Source organism: Zingiber officinale, chromosome 4B (genome assembly GCF_018446385.1).
Source record: "Zingiber officinale cultivar Zhangliang chromosome 4B, Zo_v1.1, whole genome shotgun sequence".
Lineage (NCBI taxonomy): Eukaryota > Viridiplantae > Streptophyta > Magnoliopsida > Zingiberales > Zingiberaceae > Zingiber > Zingiber officinale.
In genome coordinates, this window is record NC_055993.1 from 116,129,961 (window position 1) to 116,149,662 (window position 19,702).

The 19,702-nt window shown below is 36.8% G+C and overlaps 1 protein-coding gene across 7 annotated transcripts; it reads left to right on the top strand.

Moving 5' to 3' along the window:
- The first annotated feature begins 9,050 nt into the window (after positions 1 to 9,050).
- Positions 9,051 to 19,260, top strand: LOC121976138. Of its 7 annotated transcripts, none has more exons than XM_042528149.1 (15): positions 9,352 to 9,494; positions 9,570 to 9,902; positions 9,983 to 10,116; positions 10,251 to 10,400; positions 10,485 to 10,596; positions 10,722 to 11,064; positions 11,390 to 11,603; positions 11,776 to 11,865; positions 12,284 to 12,539; positions 12,694 to 12,806; positions 13,373 to 13,471; positions 17,005 to 17,052; positions 18,421 to 18,531; positions 18,610 to 18,700; positions 18,899 to 19,260. In XM_042528149.1, the coding sequence occupies exons 2-15, from the start codon at positions 9,899 to 9,901 to the stop codon at positions 18,997 to 18,999; spliced, it is 1,866 nt and encodes a 621-aa protein (XP_042384083.1). In that variant the 5' UTR covers positions 9,352 to 9,494; positions 9,570 to 9,898; the 3' UTR covers positions 19,000 to 19,260. The 7 variants fall into 7 exon arrangements, with proteins under 7 accessions (XP_042384085.1, XP_042384079.1, XP_042384083.1 ...); XM_042528148.1 differs by having other exon boundaries at positions 9,356 to 9,766; positions 9,836 to 9,902; XM_042528147.1 differs by having other exon boundaries at positions 9,363 to 9,499.
- Positions 19,261 to 19,702: the final 442 nt, after the last annotated feature.

A 19,702-nucleotide genomic window follows, 5' to 3' on the forward strand; every position in this document is an offset into this window, starting at 1 on the left:
GAAATGAATCCAATTCATTCCCCATAAGTGGCCGGCCACCTTCACAAGGTGTAACCCCATCCTTATTAAATGTAGCCATTAAAGAGAATAGCTTTGTAACCCCCATGAGGTGGCACACTTTGATGATGTGGCACATCATCATTAGTCCTCCTAATGCCAAATCACTAATGATGTGGCAAATAGTCAAGTCAAACTTGACTCTTCCTCTTCCTCTTCCTCTAAAGTCAAGTCAAAGTTGACTTAATCTCTCTCTCATGGTTGATCTAATCCAACCATTTAATTCAAGCCAATTTAATATAATGAATCTAATTCATTTAATTAAATTGATTCAATGAGTCATAATCTAAATTAGACTCATTGAACACATGAATTAACTTGAGTCCAACTCAATTAGCCCAATTATGATTACTCTTAATTCATTTTGATTCATCAAATGAATCTAATCCTCTTGGTTCATCATATGAACCTAATCTCCATCTAATTGTCATTAGTGTGTGACCCTATAGGTTCTTATAACGTTGGCAATGCCCCTAAACCCATTTAGGAGCATAAGTAATGAGCGGTATCTAGCAACACATCATTACTACCCAATGTTACAAGAATGTTGAGATCCAACATCACCTTGTGACTACTAATTGTGAAGAGAATGCAGGAATAATGGGTTTTTGTGGCTGCTGGAATTTATCCATCATGAATCAGTATGTGAAATTCAAATGTCCAGATAATCAAGAGGAAGGAAGACTTAAATTCTGAAAACCTCAAGTTGTTGGAAACCTAATGAAGTTACTGAATTCTGTTTATTGGGCAATATTCTGTGCCAATTCTTGGAGTTTAATTTTTAGCCAAATGAATTGAATTCAAGCTAAGTGTTAGTGAGTAATCAAATGCCATTGTTTATAGAGGTTTGACAGTAAAGTTTGAGCTAAATGCAGTAAATTATGAGTGGAACAAAATTCTGGAACTGGAAAACCTGAAACTGAACAACACTGGAATTTCTGTAGTTATGTTTTAGCTGAGTTTCCAAATTGGAGTCGATTGTGGTCAAGCTTTAAATGATGAAATGAATGAGACAACTCATTGAAGAATATAAATGATGACGATTGAATTTTGAAAGGAGTTCAGCAGGAAAAAAAATGCAGAAACTACAGTGTGCAGTAAATCAGATATTGAACTAATGTGTCTGGTTACTGATTTTGCAGCTAGTGGGAGTTAAAATTCGAGCTGAATTTTTGTGTCATTTTAAGAAAATGTGGTTAAGCCTTGCTGTAGATCATATGCAAAGGAGGATGCCAATAAAAAAAGGGAAACAACAAGGAATGTAGCCATAACTCTGGAACTGAATTCTGATTTTCAAGAATGTTTAGTTTTATGCCAAAGTTTTCTTGATGTCTCTAATCCAAAATGGATGGAATTCAAAGTCCTTTTGATTCAATGTCGAATGAACTATCTTCTAGAGCTCAACTTGCTGGAAAATTTTACAGAATTGACTTTGTAGCAGAATCTGGGAACTTAAGTTCAGATCCAAAATTGGAATTGCAGGCCTAAATTAAACTTGTGTTTAGACTAGATTTTAATGAGTATTCAACTGTTATCTCATTCTATTGGTTGTTTAGCTTTTGGAGCAATGTGCCAACTCAAATTCCTGGTTAAAACAAGGAGGATTTCTAATTTTTTCCTTGCTCTGTTAAGTTGAATCTGAATGCTGGAATGCAGAATTCGGTGCTAAATAAATATGTTTTAGTTTGATTTTTTTTTTACCAATGAAGTGCAAGTAAAGGAAAGGAATTTTTGTCCAGGATAGACAAAGCTTAAGTGTGGGGGGAGAAACTAGGCACATGTTGAGTTTCATTGAGAGTGATTCCAATAGATTTAGTGTCAAGTTTTCTAGATTACTTTAAGCTTAGTTTCATTCCTTAGCAAGTTTGTTATGTCCAGAACATTCAACTTTAGTAAGGTTTGGAAAGAGTAGATATACATATGGTATTTTTGATTCCTCAAAGATTTCTTCAACTCTAAGTCAGAATTATAAGGGTTTAAATGGTTGGAATCAGAGATTTGGATTGAAATCAGTAGAGGAAATGCAATACTGTGCAGAATGATGTGCCAACTTTTGGAAGTACTTCAAATTGAAATATTATTCTTGAGGGAAAGGAGACAATGGCAGTAACTTGGTCCAAGAACAATGATGACAGTAAGCAGAAATGGAGGCATTACAGAAACTGAAATTGTTCAATTCGATGAAGTTGTACCAGATCTATTTTAGATTGATCTTTTTGATCTAAACCAAAGGAATTCAAGTTTGTATCAAGAAAATGAAAATGAGATTGTTTATAGGGATGAAATGTCAGAGCTTCGTCAACTTACACTTTGTGGAGACCTTGAGATTTATTAAACTGTTATGAACTTAAAAGAAGCTGAAATGGGGAAATAATTGTTGTGCATTGGGCAGTAAGTCAAAGAAGTAAAGATGGAAGTATGGCCAGACATTCATCTACATAGCATTAATTGTATTCACGTCTTCCACCTGTTGGGTTTTTCGGGCCGCGAAAACCGCTTTTCGCGTCGCGGAAACCCCGAATCGCCCAAGCCACGGATCTCGTGCAAGGTAAAACCGAACGAAAATACGAGTACGAGTTTGAAAAACTTTAATCTACAGTAGATCTACATAAGGATAAACCATTTATACCTTTGATGCGATGCCCTTCGCGTTCCCGCTCGTCCAAATGATGCCGGATCTCAAGACCGTCAAGCGCCGGTCCTCTAGAAGTATCCACACGGACACACTAGATGGAAATGACCAAAAACCAAGGTGTGCTAGCACCTATGTGGTTCGGCCAAGGGAGGAGAGGGAGAGGGAGAGCTTGAGAGGGAGAAGGAGGAAGATGCACACAAGTGAATGAAAAATGAATTTCTTCACCCTAAACAAAGTGGCCGGCCACATTTCAAAATTCACATTAATTGCATTAATTGCAATTAATATGAAACCATAAAATCACATTAATTGCATTAATTGCAATTAATATGAAACCATTAAGAGAGTGGCTTTGTCACTTCCATGAGGTGGCACCCATGATGATGTGGAACATCATTATTGGTACACCTAATGTTAACTCACCAATGAGGTGGCAAAAGGTCAAGTCAAAATTGACCTTTGGTCTTCCTTCTCAAGTCAAGTCAAACTTGACTCAATCTCTACCATGGTGGATCTAATCCAACCATTTGATTCGAGCCAACTTAATATAATGAATCTAATTCATTAAATTAAATTGATTCAATGAGTCAAAATCTAAATTAGACTCATTTAACACATGAATCAACTTGAGTCGAACTCAAGTTAGCCCAATTAGGATTACTCTTAATCCAATTTGATTCATCAAATGAATCTAATCCTCTTGGTTCATCATATGAACCTAATCTCCACCTAATTGTCCTAAGTGTGTGACCCTATAGGTTCTTGTAACGTTGGCAATGCCCTAAACCCATTTAGGAGCATAAGTAATGAGCGGTATCTAGCAACACATCATTACTACCCAAGTTACAAGAATGTCAAGATCCGACATCACCTTGTGACTACCAATTGTGACTACTCACAAAATAATGACAAGTGTCCTTCTATCCTAGACATCTAGATTGATCAATGTGAGGCATAGACCGTGTCATCCTCTAATCAATCTAAATCTTGAACTCCAAGTAGACTCACTCTATCAAATGAGCTCAACATCTAATGTTGACTCATTTGGGCATGGCCATGCACTTAGTGGTCTCACTCTATCAAGAATACCGATGTCGCTCCCGTCATATGGGAGGGATAGATCCATCTACATCACTCACATCCCTCTACATAATTCGTTATATACCCAGTAATCGCCTTTATAGTCCACCCAGTTACGGGTGACGTTTGACGAAACTAAAGTACATAACTCCTTATGTAGGGATCCATGGTGACTTCAGGTCTAAGGACTAATAGTCATACTAATAGCCACATGAGAAAGTATATGACACTCATATAACGATCCATGATACTTTCTCATGGCGGGTCATTCAGTATACATTCTCTAATGCATACCCATGTGTCAGCTTGATATCTCTATATCCATGACTTGTGAGATCAAGTCATCGAGCTGACCTACATGCTAGTCTTATTGTATTAACATTGTCCCTGAATGCTAATACTCGACTAGGAATGATTTAGAGTAGTGTTCCCTATATCATCTCACTATCGATTCAACTAATCGATTGATATAGGTATGAACCTTCTACTCAAGGACGCTATTATACTTAGTCTATTTGGCACTAATATAAATAAGTATAATAACCAAACAAATGCCTTTATTAATATACAAGAATATGATATACATGAGTCCATACAATCATCAAATGATTGGCTCTAGGGCTCTAACTAACACCACCTTCATTTAAATCATATTGAATTCTTTTCTTACCTTAACACTTTAACTTTGATTTCATTTGATTTATGCTTCTTTTGTCATTATGATAAGCCTTCATAATTATGTATTCTAATACTTTGGATAGTGGAAGAGAGTAGAAGATAAGCAAGCTATATGGTAGTGCAAGAAGCACAAGTAACTTGAGTGCCCTCTATTTTAGTGATTACATGTGAAATAGGATGAGGGCCACAAAAACTCTATCTTGTGAGCTTTTTAGTGTGATATCAATTTCAATTTATTCATGATAGATGGAAATTATTGTAGGAGATCGGTGGCCGGCTTGAAGGGGGGTTGGATAGACGACACCCCCAAATACTCGCTTCCTACGTATTTGTTAGCACAGCGGAATACAAATAATACAAATACGAAAGCTAAGAAAGGAAATGCAAACCGCTAACACGTTCGTTTACGTGGTTCGGAGATAACTTGCTCCTACTCCACAGCTGTCCGTAAGGTGGACGATCCCTCAATCCGTCGGTGGATTAGCCCCCGGAAACTCCGGCTAGCACAATCCTCTTTGTCGGTGGAGAAACCTAGCCACAACTCGATCAAGAACACTTGGATTGCTAGAGCACTAGACGACTACTAATTAAGATTTAACCAAGTCTAATTTCGTCACCTTGGCCGGCCATCCCAAGTTCCTTCTTATAGAGCTTGGAATAAATCAGCAAGCTGATTTGCTCGTTACCAGTCGACTGGTGTCAGCCCAACGGCTCTCTCAACGGCTCTCTACCAGTCGACTACTACAGTGCACTAGTCGACTGCTACAGTGTCATTGACTGCTACAGTACCCATCGGGATTTTTTCCCCGAGTACAATCTCTCATGCACTCGTACCCTCACGACTCACTTAACTCTTCTTTGCAGCCTTGACCTCTTGCCTTCAAGCCTACTTCCTTTGGCTCTCGTCCCTCGGATGCATCCAAGCCCGCGGCTCGTCCCTTGATGTCATCCTTCGCGTATGCCTCGAAGTCGCTTCCCTCGGCCCTTGTCCTTGCTACCTTGTCTACGGTCCCTCGGATGCTCTATCTTTTACCAGACCCGAAGCCATCAAGCTAAGTCATATGTGTATCTTGCAAACCTGCACACTCACATACACATATCAAATAACAAGGGTAAACCTAACTTAAATCCTTTGCCCAAACACCAAACACACATGGTCACACGGACCATTGGGATTGCTCCAACAATCTCCCCCTTTTTTATGTTTGACAATACATTTAAGTTAGGGAAAACATATAACCAATAAACATGCTAAAAAGAAACAATGGACTTACGTTGCCAAGGCTACACACTTGGACTTACACTGTCGAATGGACTTACGTTGCCAAGACTACACACTTGGACTTACACTGTCGAATGAACTTATGTTGCCAAGGCTACACACTTGGACTTACACCGCCGAAACAAAATGCAACATGCATTGGAACCTATCTCAAGGCTCCCCCTACACCTGAGCTCCCCAATGAGCTAGGATATTTCTACAGGGATAAGAAATTATCGCAAGGCTCCCCCTACGCAAAGGCACTTAAGGTTTTCCTAACTAAACCTTACTTCTCCCCCTTTGACTAACATCCAAAAAGCTCTCCAACAATATTCCAATTGTTGAAAACTTGTCATTCAAACTGACCCTAAAGTCATGTATTTGTCCCTCATGAATCCCATACATCAAAACGAGTTAACACGGTCAAGAACAGCGTTGAAAAATAAGTTCAGGCTAGTATCAGTCGACTGTCCCTTGGTACCAGTCGACTGCTCCCCTCGACACAACCTTACAGAAGCATTCTGTGGTCGAAATCTACTGTTACCAGTCGACTGGTATCGACACCAATCGACTGACATCGACAAAATAAGCTTACAGAGACATTTTGTGCTAAAAAATACTGTTACTAGTCGACTGGTACCCTATTTCTGAAAAAATCAATCTTTTCAAGCTAATTTCAGAAATGCACCAGAAATTCCCTAGACCTCCAAAAATTCTCAAATTTTGTGGAGAGGTCTATTGTACCCTTGTCTACTTAGGAAAAATACATTACAAAATGTATCTATCACCAATCCCAAGATTGACACAAAATCTAAAACTAGTTAAATGGTTTAATTGAACCTTGACCTAAAGTCCTAGTTTTGGCTTCCTCTTGATGTATTTGCCCATACCAACCCATAATGCATCTCTAGCATTGGTTTATATGACATCTATACATCCAAAACTAATTATCATGCTATATGACCCCAAATGTCATATTTCTTGCATGAAACACAAACCATGTGTGCTAAATCCCTAGGTTTGAGACTCAAGTCTGTCTCTAAACCATTTGGCACACTCTATGACTCCTCTAGACTCCCAAGTAGTACCCACCTGAGATCCATTTGCCATGAGTCCCAAATTGACTCTTTGAGCTCCCCCTAGAGCCCTTAGCCTTAGCCACCTCCCTAGGCGACTTATCCACAATTGTTAGGCCACATCGGTGCACCTCCGGTGACACTTGGCCTATGAACCTAACTTTCTTAACCTTGGACACCTTGTCCTTGGTTAATTTCTCCTTACCTTTAAATGACTTTCCCTTGCCATTTATTGACTTCTCCTTGCTATAGTCATATGCAACCCTAGCATACGACTTTTCCTTAGCATTGGAGACACTAGATCGGTATCTTAGACCCGATCTATCATTGTTGGGACTTTGACTACCCAACACCATACCCAAACCATTATATCCAACATTGAATCTTTCTAAGGTTTTCTCCAATTTATCAAGCTTTGCCTTCAAAGATTGATTTTCCCTTTCTAGGTTCCTAAACCTAGAGTCAACATGTCCACTATGGACATTCCTAGACCTACCCATTTTTCTAGGAATATGTCTCATCTTCTTGGGATTAATGCCTTGGGTCTCCTTAGGTCTACCATTTCTAGAGTTATCATGAATTGGTCTACTAGGGTTATGATCTACAATTACCCTATTCCTACCATGATATTTAAATCCAAAGTTATGCATGGGTAAATAATAGCAATTATTCCTAGCATGCATGGAAGAATTTAAATTTGACTTCAAATTTAAATTAGGGTTTACTTTACCCTTTACCTTTGGAGATCCCCCTTGACATGAGCCTCCATTCTTCCTCCACTTCTTCTCCTCCTTCAAATGCACCAACTTCTTGATTTCTTTCTTCTTTGGACATTTGGTGTGGTAATGACCCCGCTCACCACACGTGAGGTACACTATGTGCTTTTTCTCCTTCTTCTTCCTACAACTCAAATTAGATTCAAAATGAATTGAATTGAGTTTAGGAGATACATTTTTCTTACCCATAGGACATCTACTCTTGTAGTGTCCCTTTTCATTACACCTGAAGCACACAATGTGATCTTTTGACTTTGCTTCGGTGGAGGTACTCACTAGGTTGGCTTCCAAGACTTCTTCTAGGGTGCGTTTGGTTGGGGGTTATCTTTGATAACTTTGGTTATCCATCCAAGGTTATCAACGAAAATCCTGTTTAATTTAGGTAATCAATGATTCCTGAGTAATGTTCCATGCCCGACACATCAGTAAAAGGAGTATGCAGCTCGGAATCTGAAAATCTCGGGAAACTGAGATTTTTCTTGATTTCGGGGTTAAAGAAATTTTTTTACTCAAAATACCCTCGAATAAGAGAAAAATGGGAAGAAAAAGGAAAATGTAAAGGAAAAAATAAAAAAATTGTAAAAAATATTTAAAAAGTTTAAAAATAGAAAAATGTTAAAAAAAATAAAAAAATGGGGAAAAATAAGAAAAATCATAAAAAAATTAGAAAAAACGTAAAAAATATAAAAAACAATAAAAACACATAAAAAATAGAAAAAATATAAAAAATTAAAAAACATAAAAAAGTAAAAAATTTAAAAAAGCATAAAAAAAATAAAAAAGTTAAAAAATTTAAAAACTTTAAAAAATTAAAAATAAAGTAAAAAATAAAAAAAATAAAAAATGAAGGAAAAAAAAAAGTAAAAAAACATGAAAATAAGGAAAACGTGAACAAAATGTATAGTTTAAAAAATATATATAGTTGAATTTTGTAACTAAAGTTAATATAGTAAAATATTAAATTAAGTTATTCATTAAAATTTTCAAATTTGTTGTCTAAGTTGAATCAAATAATATTTAATTATGTTTTATTTCCTATAACTTGATTATATGATTACTTGATAATTATATAACTAAAATTATATATGATAACTTAACCAAACACATTTTATATGTTTAAGAGTTGTATGGGCTATAGCTCAGAACAGCTCCTTATTAGATCTACCTATGTATACACATATTTTTGATAATTAAAGTGTTGAAGATTAATCTTCAAAATAGAAAGATTATTTTCAAGTTAATCAATACGTAGTCCCAGGATTTGGTGGGGCGGTAAAAGGCTTGGTATATTTCGATTTAATTTTCACATGGATCACACGTACAGGAATTGAACTATCAGTGAAGTCCGGCGGCATACACTTGAATTTATTTAGTAAATTGAATGGAATCGTAAAATCTAAATACCTACTATAAAACAAAATCACGCATATGAATAGTTCTTTTGTATGGAGATTTAAACTCTCTTACTCGTATTTATCCCACGACGTGCTTTACCACTGCCCAACGAGTTTGTCGTGGCCCAACCACAGCCCTCCGAAAGGAAGCCGAAAGACTCCAAGCTCGAAATTCTTTCTCTGCCACAGAAATCGTCGGCCATGGAGGAACCCTAGAGTTTATCAATGCCCTGGCGCGGTGGAGATTGATGGATTATCACTGTCAACCACCATGGCGCTTGTTTTCTCGCTCCGCCCCAACTCCTGCATTGCTTTCTTCCCTTCCCATCCTTTCGCCACGTCCCGTTGTCTTCCCGCCTATGCTGCCACGATACGGGCTACGGCGTCGGCAGGCGTGCAGGCTGACGCCGCTCGTTGCGGAGCAGCTCTGGTGTGGTTTAAGAATGATCTCCGTGCTGACGACCACCCGGGTCTTTTGGCTGCTGCGGCCAAGCACAAGACTGTCGTCCCGCTTTACGTCTTCGATTGCCGGACCATGTCGAGTTTGCCTCTTAACTCTGTTTCCCTCCCTCATAGGCGCACTTAGGAATTTCTGGAACATACATTTTGTAGAATGCGATTTCGCTGATGAGAAGTCGGAAGGAGGTTTCAGAAGGAAATTAAGGGAATGATTTAGATTTGAAGAATTAATTTTTTACCTTAGAAATTGTATTTTTTTCTCTCTACCAGATATCTAATAATCTGTTAACATCGAAGGAACACTATTTTTTGACAAAACGTTATTCTGCTGCAAAGGAAGTACACTTCGGGTAAATGACTGCTTCCGTAATATTAAAGCCAGTAACTTTGTTCCAAAAATGTTTGCCAATACTTGTAAGCAACAAACATGGACGCACAATTTGAGCATGGCACGATGAACTTTGTTGATCCTGAAGATAATCATGGGTTCGAGAGTTTTGAAAAACATGAAGATAATCATGATTCACTAGGAATTTATTTAATTTCTTTTTTGTTTTCATATGCAGGCCTTTCTGATGAGATGCTGGAACTTCTTTTTTCCTCTGTGAAAGATCTGAAAGAAATGCTCACGAATCAAGGATCTGATTTACTTCTTGGCTTTGGGAGCACTGAGGATTTTATTCTGGAAGTTGCAAATAAGGTTGCTAAGCTAGGAATAATGTCTATTTGTGTCTGACTATGTTAATAGATTGATGAAAGATTGATTTTCTTCTGTTCTGCAAACCAAAATTTGTCTCCGCTAATACAGGTTACCCATTCATCTAAGTGTGACAGGTGAAACCCACTCATATATATGCAGAAGAGGAGTCTGAATATGATCTTCGCAAGCTGACCACTGCTGTTCAATCATCTCTAAGTGCAGTACCTTTATCATGGGGAAGCCCTGAATTTGTTTTTTGGAGGACTCCTTTTTATGATCTTAAGGTTGTCTAGTTGATATTCTTTTTCTTACTTTTCAGTTTTAAATTCTTTTGTAATTTGTTGTATCACTGTTACATATCTATCTAGAATTTGAAAGAACTACCAGCATCATATGACGACTTTACCAAACTGAAGTTGTCAGTATCTCGTCCATTGCCAGCTCCAGCTATGCCCATATTGAGAACGGAGTTGAAACTTGGTATCCTCTCATGTTTCCTGGTATCTCATTGCTTATTTCAAAATTTGGTTTGTATAAATGATGTGCATATGCTTTTGCATTTTTTTTGATGGCGAGAAGTATGTAATGGTTTTGTTAACTGTCAGGTACAATCCCCTCTTTCAATGATGTGAAGAAGTATCTGTATGATTCAACTGCTCGCTCAGATAAGATCTGGATTTCTTGGAAAAATGTATCAGCTCAGTCCACATTCAAAAAGAGTAAAAATCAAGTTGTTGCAGGAACTGATCCTACCAAAAACCATGAAAGTCATGATAGAAAAAGTGAACTGACCTCAACAAATTTAAACAGTGAATTAGGAGTGAAAAATTCAAGTTCTATGTTTACAACAAAAGGGAGCCATGTGAAAGGTGGAACAAGTGTTGCCTTAAATGCTCTAGCTGCTTATCTAAGATATCTTGAGGGAACAGCAAGAGATGATTGGCAACAGTATGTAATTGTTTATTTATAAAAGCCTATTTCATTTGCTTAACAACTTATGATTCATGTTACACTGGGTTAAGGTAGGTTGATGTTAAGTCAGTCTGCCCATAGTTCATAATACAATTTATCTTAGGAAGCTTGTTATGCCATGTAAAATTCTGGTTGATTTTGTATTGCTTATGTCCTATTCATAAGCAATATCCTAAACAGACTCAATACGTGGTTTTATAGACCCTAAAATACATTAGTATTTTTTGTTTGTTTGAAAGCATGATGTCCATTAAATCTTTTGTGAGCTTGATCAATTTTTATTGCCTGATTTGATTATTAGGTTGCATGACAAGTTGCGGAACACTGAAAGTAGGAAGGGAGCCTCATTTAGGGCCCTATTTGGCTCTGCCCTTTATTTAGGGATTATATCTCGGAGGAGAGTATACTATGAAGCTATAAAGTATGAGAAAGAACGGAATGCAGGTTTTCTCTCGCCATTTGGATATTCAGCACCTACAGTTGCAGCAGCAATTGATGCTGTTTGCTCCATGGAGGTAGGGTCTTGATTTATCAACCAGGAAATGCATTAAAAGATTGTGATTTATGTTCTTTACTTTTTTTTTTACATTTACATTATGAGATTGGAGAAAAGTAAAAAATATAGAAACTTTATGCTACATATACATGAGATCTTCCATTCATCTAACGCTATTGTCTGCCTAACAGTGGTATTCACTTCTGGCTTTGAAAAGCCAAATGTGCAATGAGGAAATATACACCTCAAGGATTTGGAGATGGAGAAGTTATTTTATTCAGGTTATTGGTGAAACACAAACCGTTTTATATCTTATTCTTCTTTAAATTAATTTGTCAAGACTACATGTATCTCTATGGTTTTTCAGAGAAATCCCGAGAATGATATAAGACTCGACCAAAATACTTTGGAGCTTTTGCACATTTATGTAAAAACTGCATGTGCCGTGTGGGAATATATAATAATATGCTTGTATGAAAATTGGAGGTCAAGGCACCACTTTATGTTTTTTAAGTTTAGAAAATCTGTTTCTTGATGAGTCCAATAATAAACTTAAATTTACAATTTGGAATTTCTGTTTCTTTGTCTTTTTTATAATACATTTGATTTTTGATAAGTATGTTTATGCTGGGTTGCATTTCATTTTTTGGTTGATTAAGCTTCTATGTTTCTTCTCATCTAAAATAAGTTTCCATATAGTACACAGCAGCAGGCAATGAAGGCCCTGCAGTTCTTCTTGTTCATGGTTTTGGGGCTTTCTTGGAGCATTTCCGAGGCAATATTGACAACATTGCTGATGGTGGATTTCGAGTTTGGGCTGTGACTCTTTTAGGTTTTGGGAAGTCAGAAAAACCAAATATTATATATACTGAGTTATTCTGGGCAGAATTACTGAGAGATTTTGTTGTTGATGTTGTAAGAGAACCTGTTCATCTTGTTGGCAACTCCTTAGGTGGTACGTCCTAGCTTGTGCTTTATTTTGATCAATTTTATTGGAGAATTATGAGTCCTGTTGAATCATAATATTTATTTTTTGTACTTTGTACTTGTGAGTTCATGCTTCATGATATGATTCTCTAGGAGTTTCTTAACACTCTTGTCATTTTCAGGTTATTTTGCTGCTATAGTTGCAGGTCTATGGCCTTCTTTAGTAAAGTCTGTTGTTCTTATAAACACAGCTGGCTTTATTGTTCCCTCTTATTCTTCATCTCCAGTAGTCAATGTAAGTCGATCCAGGTTGTAAATTAGTCATTTAAAAAAGAAATTACTTTCATATGACAAGTAGTATATGTAATTGTTAGTTAGTGGGCAAGGATAAATTAACCCGAGTATTTTTAAACCTGAAAGAAGAGGAGCCTTAGAAATTGGAAAGAAGCATAAATCATGTCAGATATATCATACATGTGCCTGAATGAGCTCCATTTGATGGGTAAGGATAAGTTAACCTGAGGATTTTTTTAAACCCCAAAAATGGAGCCTTAGAAATTGGTAAAAAAGCAGGTTGTGTCAAACACATCATACATGTGCTTGGATGAGAACTGAACCCCTTTGTTTCTAACAGAATGAGTTGAGCTGTTTCTTTAAAGAATAAATATTCTTGAGCATTCTGAAAGTCAAAACCGTATTACCCATTCTATTATGATGTACATGTAACATTGCCAGTAGTATGCATCTTTATGATAAAAGACGACGATTTCAATTTTATTTCAATTATCTAGTTGAGAAATTCAAGCTCTAGATTCTTGGATATAGAGTTGAGACTGACAACTTAAATGCTTTTAATTTCAGGAAGGGAGAATATCTGCACTTGCATGGTTGCAGGCACAAGTGCTGTTGTTATATCTAAGGTCAAGAGCTGGCCAGATAATTCAGAAGTTCTATCCAACTGTATGTAAATTTCTAGAGGCAGCTTTTCAAGAATCAAATATATAGTATATATTTCAATTTTTATATTTGAACTTATACGAGCAAGTATATCCATTGATTTTACTGAAGCAAAACTAATGCTGCAGACAAAAGCTTTTACATAGCATTTTTGATTAAAATTTTATTTATGATAATTAAAGATATTTATAAACATATTTTTCAAATAAAATTCTCTCTCTATTCTTCCCTCTTCCACTTCTTTTCTTCTATAGCCTATTGCTGCACTTTCTCATCCTACCTTCACCAAGCCTTAGACCCTCCCTCTCTCTCCTCTTCACTCTCACTCTGGCTCTTCCTCCTCTCTCATAGCCCACTACCTGCCACCTTCTTCTCCTTCCTTTTATACACTGTCCATTGAGTTATTCTCTCTTTATTCCCACATCTCCCTTCTCTTTCCTCTCTCTTGTGGCCCACTACTATGACCTCTCTCTCACAACTCTCTCGTCTCTCTTCCTCTCCATCTCCTTCCTCTTCTATCTCCTATGGCTCACTTTAAGTCGACTCCTATATAATCTTTCTTTCTTTTCATCTATTCCTCTTCCCTCTCCCCTTCTCGCCTCTCCCACCATTTCCCTCGATGAAGAAGTGCTCCTGGTTTTGTCCTCTTCCTCTCCATTGTATTTCTCTTCAATCTCCCATGATTTCTCCTTGCACTCTACTGACATCTCCTTCCTATTTGCTTACTCACGTGCTCCTATCACCCATTTATCATTCTTCGTTCCTTGTAATGATGGTAGAAAACCACAATGAATTAGGAAAGAAAAGGGAAAGGAAGATATGGTGGGAATAGAAGAGCAAGAGGGAGTGGGAGGAGGTGGACAACAAGTTATTGGGAAGATGATGAAGAGGAGCAAAGCAAGGTTTATCACAGGTATTTGAAGAGGAGGAAGAGAGGCGGAAGAGAAGAAGAGGGAGAGAAGAATAAAATTAAAATAAAATATATATCTATACACTTGAAAAAATATTTTGATTAAATACTACTATCAACAGTCAACGGTCTTTGATTTGTTAATACGTATTCTTTTAAGTGAAATTGCAAAACTTATATAAGGTTATGGACTTGATCAAAACTGTAAAAGTGTGAAAACTTATAACTGTTGATCTCACCCTTCACCTATCTATGTACTACCTTACTGTAACTTTATAAATAGATCCCTGTGTACTTACCTAATTTTAGTGAACTTCTAATAATTTACAAATAGGTCTCTTACCCTCCCCCTCAAGTTGGCTTTTGAATATTGTAAAATTCCAATTTGTTATAAATCTATTCAACCTCTCACGTAGAAATCTGCTATTTATTTTTGGTAATCCATATATCCGACTCTGGCGGGCGGCCTAGCCCTACGGAAGTTTCCCATTGGCCACTTGGGTAAATCCGAGAAGTGCTTGCGTTGTTGGACACTGGTAGCCAACCTTCACAGGTCACTTCTTGCTGATGAGAGTCATGCTCCACTTGAGTACTCAACCATGACTTGTAACACGGCCGCTTTGCCAATGGGCCTAGGCCCATGGGTAATTGTACTTCGCGTTGCGTTCGCAACACGGCCGCTCCGCAAGTGGGCCCAGGCCCATGGGTAATCATACTTCATGCTGCGTTTCATGCTTTTCCATCAAATAGAGCATAAACATGCTCTAGCCGAGGATTGATCTGCGATGCTGTGGAGATCCACCAAATGTCTTTACCGCTGCACCAAGCCGAGGGGGGGGGGGGGGGGCAGAAATCTGCTAATTGATCATTGGAGTTAACAAATAAAAAGATGATCTCTTTATATTGCATCTTTTACTTATAAAGTAATTGCCTACCTATTTATATATGATTTGTCCTTATGAAATATGTAATTGAAAACTATGTTCACAACATCCGAATTATCCCAATATAACTTCATTGAGACATCAACTAGCCAGGGATATTTTTGAACTTGGCTATTGACTGTCTAAGCCTAATAAACTCATATATAGCTAGAGGAATAGCCCTTATTCTTCCTCTTCACTTGATCATAATAGTTTGCTTCTTGCTCATGTAAGATCTCATATTACCTCTCACAAGAACACAGTAACTTATGTGGATTTACTATCCTAGAGAAAACCTGCTCCTAGAGACCTTTTCCTGGAACATTGTAACACTGTTGCAAAATCTTTAAAGTTGCTTCCTAATGATCATGACATGGAGTTTAAGAAATTGATCAATTGCACTCATATTGAATGAGATGACAGATTTGGTGATTATATGGTACCTCAATTTTCCAACTAAGTTCCAATACTTCTTTGGATTAGATTATATCTTTTCTTGTCTTTGTCCTGACATTATGAATCATGAAAATTTCAACTTTCTTAGCTCCTAACATATAGACTTAAACATGCCAAACACATCTTCCATTGTGAGATATCGTCTCCTTTTGAACAAGCGATCTTTATACCAAACAAATACTTCAAATTAATTAAATGCTGTGACCCTAATCTGAATGTGTTGTGACCGACACGGAGTCTATCGAGTGAAGCCATAACCAATTTATAGGCTCATAAAGTATTTATATGAAAATCCTCATTTTATTGCTAACTATTTTTTTAAACAATTAAAATATTAATAAATTAGTTTCTAAAATATTTTTTGTAACTAATTTTTTAAAATTATTTAATAAATTTTTTATGTTATTGTGTAAATTTTTTATTTTATAAATTACTTTTAAAAAATATATTTTTATTATTAGATTTGTGCTTATATGGGTGAGCTTGGGCCTTATGCATGTCGAGCACGACGTAGGAAACTCATGTTCAAGCACTTGCTAGGCCATAGGTAGTACCAACTCGGGTTGTTCTAGGCTGGCATGACTCATCTAGAGTTATATTGAGGCTAACATGGCCCTAGAGGTGTTTAATATTTGTCCTAGGTTTTGTCCATTTCACCTTTAAATGGCCCATCAACACCTTTACATGCATATTGGTTTTGTGAATGTGGAAAAGACAATCAGGAACTCTCATTGCGTATGGGGGACAATAAATTCCTCAATAACTATGAATCTGACTGCTTAGATTTAGCATGCACAAATATAAATGGTGTGAGTGAGCGCAAGGACCAGATAGAAGTGTGCCACTTAGATGAGGTGAGACACGGTTCATGAGTTTTGTGTGTAAATAAAGACTAAGTGATGATTGCTCCCGTGAGTTTTGTGTGTAAATCTGACTGCCTAGGAGGACATAGTCTACGTGTAGGCAAATAACATTCAAGGAAGAACAATAGAAAATACAAACAATGCGCAAGGAATCCCTGGAATTGGCGACTTTGATATCATTTTAGAGTGGGGAAAATTCTTCTTGTAATTTTTCATATACATGCATGTTTATTTACTGAATTACTGGTAGGTACTTAATAAGAAAAAAATCATGTATAAAACTGGAATTTATGCTGTAGTTTATGCATGATTCTCATAGTTAACCTTAATCTTTGTTTTACTAAAGTGACATGTGGTTTGGATCTTACCATTATTTTGATACAGAAGGTCGAACGGGCAGACAGTTGGCTAATTGGTGAAATTCTCAGGGCTGTATCCTTGTACATTTTTTACTAGTTGTAATCAACTCCATCTGGCTTAGTTTTACCTGGTCTTTTTTTTTTTAAAATGTTTTTTCTGTTATTGGAATGTACTATCTGATAAATCATGACTAGGATTCTGTAAAACCTGTAGTGTGCTGAACTTAACTGATGGTTTGCCTGAGATTTTGAAATTAGAGGTTGCAATAAGCTACAATTCTTTACTATTTCTGTATTTATTAAAAAAACTTATCTGAAATGTCAGTGACTTTGTACTCCGTGGCATTGAAATGCTTCTTTATTAGTTTTCCAATGGAACCATCTCTTTCAGATTTTTCATGACTGCTTTTCTAGCAAGCTATCCAACTAAAGTTTTGTTGCAAGAAAAATTTATCACGCATTGGAGGGTTCATTAGAAAGTTTATGTTGTTTCTTTTTGCCACTCCTTATCAATGCATAAGGAGGGTTCCTTTCAGTTTTATTGTTGACCAACTGAAAGGCACTTTTATTGTTGACCTTCTTTGGATCACAACATGAGGGGGACTTTGAGCTTTTGTCTTCCGTTTTTTCTTCTTTTAATCTCAATCAATTTTTCTCTTATGTTCACATGCTGCTGATGTACCATGTCAACCATAGGATCCTCATTGGGTGATTCCCTTCTTCAGTCTGTTGCGCATTGCTGATGTGGGCTGGATTAGAGATATTTGTTACTTACAGTATCATCTTATTCTATCCTATTTACATGGTGTATATGGATTGAATGCTAGTGGTGATCTGAAGAGTGAAAATAATCTATTCTCAGATTGTTTTAGTCTAGCAAAAGGTTAAGCTGTCCTTTCCTCTAGGACCTCGAGTGCTTTCTTTTATTAGTTATTTGCTGATGTTTATGGTTTAGTTTGAGGGGGAGTGTTGAGAGGCTTAAGGTTAAGAGGTTATTATGCTGTTTCCATTTTAATCCTTTTAGGTTTATAACTACGTGTAGAGTCCTATGTCTGTACAAGTGGTTATTCCATTAACAATACAATACAATATTTCTGTTTCCTAAATTCTAAGTAAATAAATTTTTTGTGGGTCTTGAAGGTAGGTGGGTTTTCATTGGATTCAACTTTGGCGTTGAAACTACAATTGTGCATGTATTGAAAAAAATTAGTGCATAGAGACTTTAATAGTCATCATCATTGATCATGTTTTACATTCAAGTGCTTCCTTATCCGTTATTTTGCTATGTCCTTAGATGCGTTAACTTTATGTCAGTACACACGTTCTGTTCACATGGCATATGACAATAATGCTTCTGATTAAGAGTGGATACATGAACTAGGGATGAATAGGTTTCGAGATACTAAATCATGCAATCTCTTTGTTCCTTAACCAAAGCCAGTCATTTGATCCTGGTGTAGCTTTTGTTCTGGAAAGTGTCGTCAACTTCAACCTGTCCATTCCACTCAATTACCTACTCAACTCTTTTGGGGGAGAGGTATTGGTCATACAAGTAAGTGTCATGAACGAAGGATTCACATGGCAAATTAATTTATCAGCTGATGATTAATCTTCCACTCAACAAACTCAGGGGATGAAAGACCCACTGACCAAATCTGAAGCATTCTTGTCTATGATCAGATCACATTGCAGCAATGCTACAGTCAGTGAATTGGATGCAGGTAACATCGCAAAACTTATGATGTAAAATGAATTCATATACATTTTTATTTGCAGATATTTTAACTTTCTCTATTTCCATCTTAGTTTTTAAATCTTTCTTCTTTTATGTCATGATTCTGTTAGAGTTTTTTTACTGGATGAGGTCATATTTGCAAAAAATTTTTTTGCCGATAGACTGTTGATTATTGTCATTTCAGGTCATTGCCCCCATGATGAGGTACCAGAAAAAGTGAATCCAATTTTGAGAGAATGGATAAAAAGAGCCGAAAAATGTGTACGTAGCTTTGAAAGAACTTAGTCCGGTACAAGCTCCCGTCAATACGGGTCCTAGTAGTTGAGGTGTTGTTCTGAACAACCAAAAATCTTATTTAATCGATGAGAAGCATCATGCGTAGAATCGAAGTGCTATTCCATTGATGACAAAGACAATGCTTTCAATATAACCCTATGTACGTTGGGTAGAATGTTATTGTCAAAAGGAACACAATATTAGAATTCAGTTCATGACATATGCTACAATGTAAATTATTACAGAAGTATTTATTACGATTTTCAGACTTGTGAATTCTGCTTTATAGATTCATATTTTTTTAATCCAGTATTCATCTCTTACGACCCGACTAAATTAAAGGTGGATGACCCGGTCCTACTTACGTGGGACAAATAAATTTGAAAAGCACAGGTGCGTCACAAAGAGTTCCCAACTTTACCAGTGGTTTGAATTCTATGGGTGCGTTTGATTGAGGGTTATTCTTGATAATCTTAGTTATCAATCTAAGGTTATCAATAAAAATCTTGTTTGGTTTAGGTAATCGATGATTCCCGAGTAATGTTCCATGCCCGACATGTCAGCAAAAGGGGCATGCAACCAAGAATCGAAAAATCTCGGAAAATTGAGGGGGCGTTTGATACGCGCGTTTTCCATTTTCATTTTCTGGAAAATGCACGTTTTCTGAAAAACGGTGTTTGGTTTGCGTTTTTCGCGCGCGTTTTCTAAAAAA

Bases quoted from the DNA above. Each gene is read 5' to 3' on its own strand.
- LOC121976138 (XM_042528151.1), top strand. From the start codon at position 9,206: ATGGATTATCACTGTCAACCACCATGGCGCTTGTTTTCTCGCTCCGCC. The intron at 10,117-10,250 runs GTTGCTAAGCTA...TAAGTGTGACAG, and splicing joins TTCTGGAAGTTGCAAATAAG to GTGAAACCCACTCATATATA. The intron at 13,472-17,004 runs GTATGTAAATTT...ATTTTGATACAG, and splicing joins TTCAGAAGTTCTATCCAACT to AAGGTCGAACGGGCAGACAG.